The 10,000-nt window shown below is 49.6% G+C and overlaps 1 protein-coding gene across 2 annotated transcripts in view; it reads left to right on the top strand.

The window, feature by feature from the left end:
• Positions 1 to 10,000, top strand: part of cdc14ab (cell division cycle 14Ab) — a 28,965-nt gene that overhangs the window by 7,926 nt on the left and 11,039 nt on the right. For both annotated transcript variants that reach the window (XM_031312023.2, XM_036007244.1), the window contains exons 6-11: positions 190 to 269; positions 6,370 to 6,436; positions 6,524 to 6,586; positions 8,173 to 8,260; positions 8,905 to 9,135; positions 9,727 to 9,865. In XM_031312023.2, coding sequence (XP_031167883.1) covers positions 190 to 269; positions 6,370 to 6,436; positions 6,524 to 6,586; positions 8,173 to 8,260; positions 8,905 to 9,135; positions 9,727 to 9,865 — 668 coding nt within the window. The remainder of the gene's footprint in view (positions 1 to 189; positions 270 to 6,369; positions 6,437 to 6,523; positions 6,587 to 8,172; positions 8,261 to 8,904; positions 9,136 to 9,726; positions 9,866 to 10,000) is intronic.

Genomic DNA, 10,000 nt, shown 5'->3' with positions numbered 1-10,000 from the left:
GGAGCTCCCAGACCAACATCTGGATGTGGGTCAGACTCAGACCCAGACCCAACATCTGGATGTGGGTCTGGGTGGTCAGGCTAGAAAGTCCCCTTTCAGAAGAGAGAAAGTAAGCCGTGTGTGTGTGTGTGTGTGTGTGTGTGTGTGTGTGTGTGTGTGTGTGTGTGTGTGTGTGTGTGTGTGTGTCAGGTGATCTACCTGAAGAAAACTCCAGAAGAAGCCTACAGAGCTCTGATCTCTGGCTCCAACGCCTCCTACCTGCCCTTCAGGTGAGCCCTCCACTAACTATACTACTGCTACTACTACTACTACAACTACTGCTACTGCTACTACAACTACTGCTACTACAACTACTGCTACTGCTACTACAGCTACTGCTACTACAACTGCTACTACAACTACTGCTACTGCTACTACTACAACTACTGCTACTACAACTACTGCTACTGCTACTACAACTACTGCTACTACAACTACTGCTACTACTACTACAACTACTGCTACTACTACTACTACAACTACTGCTACTACAACTACTGCTACTGCTACTACAACTACTGCTACTACAACTACTGCTACTACTACTACAACTACTGCTACTGCTACTACTGCTACTACAACTACTGCTACTACAACTACTGCTACTACTACTACTACCACTGCTGCTACTGCTACTACAACTACTGCTACTACTACTACTACTACTACCACTACTGCTACTGCTACTACAACTACTGCTACTGCTACTACAACTACTGCTACTGCTACTACAACTACTGCTACTACAACTACTGCTACTACAACTACTGCTACTACAACTACTGCTACTACTACTACTACCACTGCTGCTACTGCTACTACAACTACTGCTACTACTACTACTACCACTGCTGCTACTGCTACTACAACTACTGCTACTACTACTACTACTACCACTACTGCTACTGCTACTACAACTACTGCTACTGCTACTACAACTACTGCTACTACAACTACTGCTACTACAACTACTGCTACTGCTACTACTACCACTGCTGCTACTACAACTACTGCTACTACTACTACTACTACCACTACTGCTACTGCTACTACAACTACTACTACTACCACTACTGCTACTGCTACTACAACTACTGCTACTGCTACTACAACTACTGCTACTACAACTACTGCTACTGCTACTACAACTACTGCTACTACAACTACTGCTACTACTACTACTACTACCACTGCTGCTACTGCTACTACTACTACTACCACTGCTGCTACTGCTACTACAACTACTGCTACTACTACTACTACTACCACTACTGCTACTGCTACTACAACTACTGCTACTACTACTACTACCACTGCTGCTACTGCTACTACAACTACTGCTACTACTACTACTACTACTACCACTGCTGCTACTGCTACTACAACTACTGCTACTACTACTACTACCACTGCTGCTACTGCTACTACAACTACTACTACTACCACTACTGCTACTGCTACTACAACTACTGCTACTACTACTACTACCACTGCTGCTACTGCTACTACAACTACTGCTGCTACTACTACTACTACTGCAGTACTAGGTCATGAACCTTTCAGCCAGGGTTAACAGGCAGAACTAGAGGAATATGATTGTTGATAATAATAATAATGATGATTATAGCAGCGTCAGCTGTGACTGAGATCAGTTCCCATCAGGCTGGTTGTCAAAAGGTGTGTATGTGTGTGTGTGTGTGTGTGTGTGTGTGTGTGTGTGTGTGTGTGTGTATGTATGTCTGAGTGTCTGAGAGGAGGATAAAGGGTTTCTTGTTGTCTCTCTGGTTATATAACAGCAGTGTGTGTGTGTGTTGTTGTTGAACATGAGGAGGCCACGCCCACTGATTCTCACACACCACTGATGCGTTCACTGACCGTCAGACTCACTAATGTCTGTTATTTTCAGTCAGCGTCAGTGGAGGTGTGGAGTAGAGCTGCAGACATTAATGGATTAGTTTCCAACTATGAAACTATTTCCATCTCTCTGGAGATGTATCTGAACACCCCCCAGTTATTAATATGACTGTGAGTCATGTGTCAGCGGTGAGGTAGTTTTGACGCTGCTGTGAAAATGAAGATTCCCACTGACATCATGTCTCTAACTCTGCTGTCACTCTAAATAATATCAGCTGTTGATGTTAGGGCTGAGTTCCTGAAGGCCGTTTCATGGTTCTACTGAGGCTCCACGCATAGCTTTCTCCGTAGCTACGCAAGGGCCTGGTGTTATACTGCTGGGGGTGTGTGTGTGTGTGTGTGTGTGTGTGTGTGTGTGTGTGTGTGTGTGTGATTATCTTCAGAGTGAGTAGTGACTCTAGAGTCATAGTGAGAGAAACAAAGTGTCTCCCCTGTTCTTTCTGACCATGGTGTGAGATCTGGAGCAGGAGAAGTTAACCCTCTCCTTGATTTCATGTTGTTATAGAGAAGGAGAACCAGGAAATGAGCTGGGGGGGGGGGGATGCAACGCTACCAAGCCACGTCGTAGTAGTTCCATGTTTGGAGAGGTGACGTCAGGCTACGGCATAGAGTCCGGGGTAGACGCAGAGGGGTCTGCAGGCGTATGCTGTCGATTCTACGCAGAACCATAAAAAGGCCTTAAATCCCTGGTATCTCCGAGAGCCAATCACAGCCCAGATCTGGGAGCCCTCTGGAGCTCTGAACCACACGTTACCGCCAACCCAAGCAGCGCTGCACTGGAGCTAGATTTATCCATCCATCCATCTTCTTCCGCTTATCCGGTAACGGGTCGCGGGGGTAGCAGCTCCAGCAGGGGACCCCAAACTTCCCTTTCCCGAGCCACATTAACCAGCTCCGACTGGGGGATCCCGAGGCGTTCCCAGGCCAGGTTGGAGATATAATCCCTCCACCTAGTCCTGGGTCTTCCCCGAGGCCTCCTCCCAGCTGGACGTGCCTGGAACACCTCCCTAGGGAGGCGCCCAGGGGGCATCCTTACCAGATGCCCGAACCACCTCAACTGGCTCCTTTCGACGCGAAGGAGCAGCGGCTCTACTCCGAGCTCCTCATGGATGACTGAGCTTCTCACCCTATCTCTAAGGGAGACACCAGCCACCCTCCTGAGGAAACCCATTTCGGCCGCTTGTACCCTGGATCTCGTTCTTTCGGTCATGACCCAGCCTTCATGACCATAGGTGAGGGTAGGAACGAAAACTGACCGGTAGATTGAGAGCTTTGCCTTCTGGCTCAGCTCTCTTTTCGTCACAACGGTGCGATAAATTGAATGTAATACCGCACCCGCTGCGCCGATTCTCCGACCAATCTCCCGCTCCATTGTTCCCTCACTCGCGAACAAGACTCCAAGGTACTTGAACTCCTTCACTTGGGGTAAAGACTCATTCCTTACCTGGAGAAGGCACTCCATCGGTTTCCTGCTGAGAACCATGGCCTCCGATTTAGAGGTGCTGATCCTCATCCCAGCCGCTTCACACTCGGCTGCGAACCGATCCAGTGAGTGCTGAAGGTCACAGGCCGACGATGCCATCAGGACCACATCATCTGCAAAAAGCAGCGATGAGATCCCCAGCTCACCAAACTGCAACCCCTCTCCACCCCGACTACGCCTCGATATCCTGTCCATAAATACTACAAACAGGATTGGTGACAAAGCGCAGCCCTGGCGGAGGCCAACTCTCACCTGAAACGAGTCCGACTTACTGCCGAGAACCCGGACACAGCTCTCGCTTTGGTCGTACAGAGATTGGATGGCCCTGAGAAGGGACCCCCTCACCCCATACTCCCGCAGCACCTCCCACAGTGTCTCCCGGGGGACCCGGTCATACGCCTTCTCCAGATCCACAAAGCACATGTAGACCGGTTGGGCATACTCCCAGGCTCCCTCCAGGATCCTTGCGAGAGTAAAGATCTGGTCCGTTGTTCCACGACCAGGACGGAATCCGCATTGTTCCTCTTCAACCTGAGGTTCGACTATCGACCGAACCCTCCTTTCCAGCACCTTGGAGTAGACTTTACCGGGGAGGCTGAGAAGTGTGATACCCCTGTAATTGGCACACACCCTCTGGTCCCCCTTTTTGAAAAGGGGAACCACCACCCCGGTCTGCCACTCCTTAGGCACCGTCCCCGACTTCCACGCAATGTTGAAGAGGCGTGTCAACCAAGACAACCCCTCCACACCCAGAGCTTTAAGCATTTCTGGACGGATCTCATCAATCCCTGGGGCTTTGCCACTGTGGAGTTGTTTAACTACCTCAGCAACTTCCACCAGGGAAATTGACGACAATCCCCCATCATCCTCCAGCTCTGCCTCTACCATAGAGGGCGTATTAGTCGGATTTAGGAGTTCCTCAAAGTGCTCCTTCCACCGCCCTATTACCTCCTCAGTTGAGGTCAGCAGCGTCCCATCCTTACTGTACACAGCTTGGATGGTTCCCCGCTTCCCCCTCCTGAGGTGGCGAACAGTTTTCCAGAAGCACCTTGGTGCCGACCGAAAGTCCTTCTCCATGTCTTCTCCGAACTTCTCCCACACCCGCTGCTTTGCCTCTTTCACGGCAGAGGCTGCAGCCCTTCGGGCCCTTCGGTACCTTGCAACTGCCTCCGGAGTCCCCTGGGATAACATATCCCAGAAAGACTCCTTCTTCAGTCGGACGGCTTCCCTGACCACCGGTGTCCACCACGGTGTTCGTGGGTTGCCGCCCCTTGAGGCACCTAAGACCCTAAGACCACAGCTCCCCGCCGCAGCTTCAGCAATGGAAACTTTGAACATTGTCCCCTCGGGTTCAATGCCCCCAGCCTCCACAGGGATGCACGAAAAGCTCCGCCGGAGGTGTGAGTTGAAAGTCTGTCGGACAGGGGCCTCCTCCAGACGTTCCCAGTTCACCCGCACTACCCGTTTGGGTTTACCAGGTCTGTCCAGAGTCTTCCCCCACCCTCTGACCCAACTCACCACCAGATGGTGATCGGTTGACAGCTCTGCCCCTCTCTTCACCCGAGTGTCCAAAACATACGGCCTCAGATCAGATGAAACGATTATAAAATCGATCATTGACCTTTGGCCTAGGGTGCTCTGGTACCATGTACACTTATGAGCATCCCTATGTTCGAACATGGTGTTCGTTATAGACAATCCATGACTAGCACAGAAGTCCAACAACAAACAACCACTCTGGTTTAGATCAGGGAGGCCGTTCCTCCCAATCACGCCTCTCCATGTGTCTCCATCATTGCCCACGTGCGCGTTGAAGTCCCCCAGCAGAACTATGGAGTCCCCTACTGGAGCCCCATACAGGACTCCATTCAAGGTCTCCAAGAAGGCCGAATACTCCGAGCTCTTGTTTGGTGCATACGCACAAACAACAGTCAGAGTTTTCCCCCCCACAACCCGCAGGCGTAGGGAGGCGACCCTCTCGTCCACCGGGGTAAACTCCAACGTAGCGGCGCTCAGCCGGGGGCTTGTGAGTATCCCCACACCCGCCCGGCGCCTCACACCCTGGGCAACTCCGGAGAAGAAAAGAGTCCAACCCCTATCCAGGAGTATGGTTCCAGAACCGAGACTGTGCGTAGAGGTAAGCCCCACCAGATCCAACTGGTAGCGCTCCACCTCCCGCACAAGTTCCGGTTCCTTCCCCCACAGAGAGGTGACGTTCCACGTCCCCAGAGCCAGCGTCTGCTGCCCGGGTCTGGTCCGTCGAGGCCCCTGACCTTCACTGCCACCCATGTGGCAGCGCACCCGACCCCAGCGGTTCCTCCCACAGGTGGTGGGCCCATGGGTTGGAGAGAGAGGTGCCACGTAGCTTTTTCGGGCTGTGCCCGGCCGGGCTCCGTGGCAAACCCGGCCACCAGGCGCTCGCTGACGGGCCCTCCATCTGGGCCTGGCTCCAGACGGGGGCCCCGGGCTTCCTCCGGGCAGGGTCACATCATCTCTACCTCGTTTTTTCATAGGGTTTTTGAATCATTCTTTGTCTGGCCCCTCACCTGAGACCACTTTGCCTTGGGAGACCCTACCAGGAGCACAAAGCTCCAGACAACACAGCCCTCAGGTTCATAGGGACACACAAACCTCTCCACCACGATAAGGTGATGGTTCCCGGAGAAGAGCTAGATTTAGTTTAATTTTAAATCTGCAGAAAATGTCCCCACTGATCATGTTACATTATCAGCTATGTATTAATGTATGTGTGTGTGTCTGTCTGTCTGTCTCTCTCTCTCTGTGTGTGTGTCTGTCTCTCTGTGTGTGTGTGTCTGTCTGTCTCTCTGTGTGTGTGTGTCTGTCTGTCTCTCTGTGTGTGTGTCTGTCTGTCTCTGTGTGTGTGTGTGTGTGTGTGTGTGTGTGTGTGTGTGTGTGTCTGTCTCTCTCTGCAGGGACGCTTCCTTTGGGAACTGCACCTTCAACCTCACAGTGCTCGACTGTCTGCAGGGCATCAGGAAGGTGAGTTCTGATTGGCTGAGTGACGTCATCGACACTGGGACAGATCACTCACTGAGTAATGTCACACTTGTTGTTGTTGTGTTTCAGGCTCTGCAGCACGGCTTCTTTGACTTTGAGACCTTCGACGTGGACGAGTACGAACACTACGAGGTAAAAAAAAAACACACCGCTTTACAGGGTTCTCCACCAGACTCCATGTAAATAATCAGGACTTTTATCATGGTAAACACACTTCATTCAAAGTGGACAGAAACTAAATCAAACTATCAAAAGCCGTCTTGGTTCATCTTTCCACTGTTCCAACAATTACCACTCTGGTTTGGTTGAAATAAACCCTTAATTCACCCATTTACATGTGGAGATATGCTGGCTCTATACACGCTAAAAGTCCTGATTATTTACATGGAGTCTGGTGGAGATATACTGGCTCTATACACGCTAAAAGTACTGATTATTTACATGGAGTCTGGTGTAAATATGCTGGCTCTATACACGCTAAAAGTCCTGATTATTTACATGGAGTCTGGTGGGTTTGGTGATGGTGATATGTTTTTTTTTATGTGTAATAAAAAGGAAGTAGAATCCCTTGAAAGGTAGAAAAATGAGGCCGTACAATGTCAGGGAAAAGTCTGTATTAATAAACTGGTGATACTCACACCGGTACCTGTCTGTCCTCCCCAACACTGCAGTCATTAATTATTTAGTCAGGCGAAGGAAAACCTTTTGACGCGTGTGCAGAAGGTCGTCTCAGCTGTTCAGGAGGTTTTATTGGAGCAAACAAAATGCCTAACGGAGCGTCACGTTCACCAGACTCTGTGGAAATATCCAACGGGATTAGTTCATCAAACTAACAAAGACAAGATCTATTAAATAATTCATCCTGATTCCTAAAAGATCAACAAAGCAGGAGATGTTTAATGTCCAACAGGAGCCAGATGTTGAGGAGATGAGAGTGGAGCGCCCCCCTCTGGAGGATAATATATGAAATGTGTAACTTGGGTGCTGCTGATTGGATTAAACGTAGAGATGCACCGACTACAACTTTCTAGGCCGATTCCAATTTCAGATTTTCTTTGAGTTAGACCAGCTGATACCGATTTTAGCCGATTCCGATTTCATGTTTTCTAACCACTTTACAGCTCACACACATTTATTTTCTATCTTTTCTTTAATAGAACATGTGTTGAACAGATAATGGATCACTATAAAATAGAACTATATAAATTACTCCTGGTGTGGGACATTCACACACATCTAAAGAGCAATGTTAGAACCATTTCCTTCTTTTCACATCAATATCAACTAAAGAAATGTGATTTAGGTTTTTGGTGTCGTCCCTCCACGCCCTACTTTCTCCTTGCAGGTGTTGCATATTGTAAACTTGTTATCTTCTGCACACACGCTGAAGAATTCCCAAACAGCTGACATGTTGCAGGTTAATTCACCAGGTTCCTACATGTGGAGAATAGCACCGACACACGGAGGAGAAGTTGAGAGAAAGGAGAAAGAGAGCGTGGCGTCCGTGTGTGCGTGCGTCCTTGAGAACTGTAACTGGTATAACTTATGTTGTCAGTTAATTGGAGCGTTGACCAGCATGAAATCACCATATGTCAGACTGACCTGCTGGTCACCAGTCATGGCCGAGCACGTGAAAACGGCCAATTCTGGTCAGCGGCCGGTCTATCGGTGCATCTCTAATTAAACCCGTCATGTGTTCTGTGTCCGTGTGTTTGCAGCGGGTGGAGAACGGCGATCTGAACTGGATCGTCCCGGGGAAGTTCCTGGCCTTCAGTGGACCTCATCCTAAAACTAAAATAGAGAACGGTGAGTTAACATGGAGAGACTGTCCAAGCTGTCAGAGCTGTCAGTGTTTCCCACCCGTAGACTAATGTGTGGCGTGCGCCTCGCTATCAACACCAGCCGCCGCACACTGCGTTGGTTATTCTTTTTTATTTTTTTAAACGCTATTTACACACGTTCAGCTGGATTTCCTCTCCCTGCTCTCCTCCATATCACACACTCACTCACTCACTCACTCACTGTCTCTCTCTCACTCTCTCACTCTCTGTCTCACTCTCACACACACACACACACACACACACACACACTGTCTGTCTCCATGAGGAGAGAAGACAGCTGGTGAAATCACCAACCTGACTCTTCCCAACCAGTGACTGCGTCAGCTTTAGGAAGTTAACTAGTCCCAAGTTTGCGGTAAAATGCAGTTGTGTTGTCGAGGTTTAACACCCCATGTAGCAGCTGTGAATCAGATTAACGTATAATAAATGATGTTATTATTTACTCAGACACTGAATGTTAGCTGCTTCAATCCAGATGAGAATTGTTTTAGAGAATGTAAACCAGTCTGACGGTCTTTGAGCAGTTTTGACTTGATGAAGGGGAGGCTGGCGTGTTGTTGTTGTTGTTGTTGTTGTTGTTGTGTAGCAGCTGTGTTTACCCCCCTGCAGGTTACCCGCTCCACGCCCCCGAGGCCTACTTCCCGTACTTCAGGAAACACAATGTGACCACCGTGGTGCGTCTGAACAAGAAGATCTACGACTCCAAACGCTTCAGCGACGCCGGCTTCCTGCACTACGACCTGTTCTTCCTGGACGGCAGCACGCCCAGCGACCTCATCACACGCCGCTTCCTGCAGGTCTGCGAGAGCACCGAGGGCGCCGTGGCCGTCCACTGCAAGGGTGAGGACTTCCTGTCCCATCCAGCCACTTCCTATCCTGTCCTACAACTTCCTGTCATGTCCTACAACTTCCTGTCATGTCCTGTTTTTCCTTCTTTATTGCACGAAAAAGTACAAAGTATAAAAAATGATACAGACTATACATGTATACAGAAGTCTGTCTGTCTGTCTCTCTATCTGTCTCTCTCTCTGTCTCTCTCTGTCTCTCTCTCTGTCTCTCTCTCTAACCAACTGTCTCTGCCTGTCTGTCTGTCTCTCTCTCTCTCTGTCTGTCTCTCTCTCTAACCAACTGTCTCTGCCTGTCTGTCTGTCTCTCTCTCTCTCTCTGTCTGTCTCTCTCTCTAACCAACTGTCTCTGCCTGTCTGTCTCTCTGTCTCTCTCTCTCTAACCAACTGTCTCTGCCTGTCTGTCTGTCTCTCGCTCTCTCTCTCTCTCTCTGTCTCTCTCTCTCTCGCTCTCTCTCTCTAACTATCTGTCTCTGTCTGTCTGTCTGATTCTCTGTCTGTCTCTCTAATTGTCTGTATCTGTCTGTCTGACTCCCTGTCGTTCTGTCGTTCTGTCTGTCTGCCTGTCTGTCTCTGTGTCTGTTAGCTGGTCTGGGCAGAACGGGCTCTCTGATTGGCTGTTACCTGATGAAACATTACCGCTTCACTGCAGCGGAGGCCATTGCCTGGATCAGGATCTGCAGACCGGGCTCTGTGATTGGACCACAGCAGAACTTCCTGGAAGAGTAAGTCCCTGATTACTGATCTTTAAATGGGACTCCGTTTGATGGATGGTTTCTAGATCTCTCTTGAAGGCAGCTGAGAGAGAAAGGAAAGAGACGGAGGAGACAGGTCAGAGCTGTGTTTGGTGTGGCAGAGAT

The sequence above is a fragment of the Sander lucioperca genome, chromosome 11 (assembly GCF_008315115.2).
Source record: "Sander lucioperca isolate FBNREF2018 chromosome 11, SLUC_FBN_1.2, whole genome shotgun sequence".
In the NCBI taxonomy this organism is placed as follows: domain Eukaryota; kingdom Metazoa; phylum Chordata; class Actinopteri; order Perciformes; family Percidae; genus Sander; species Sander lucioperca.
This window is presented reverse-complemented; position numbering and strand designations above follow the sequence as displayed.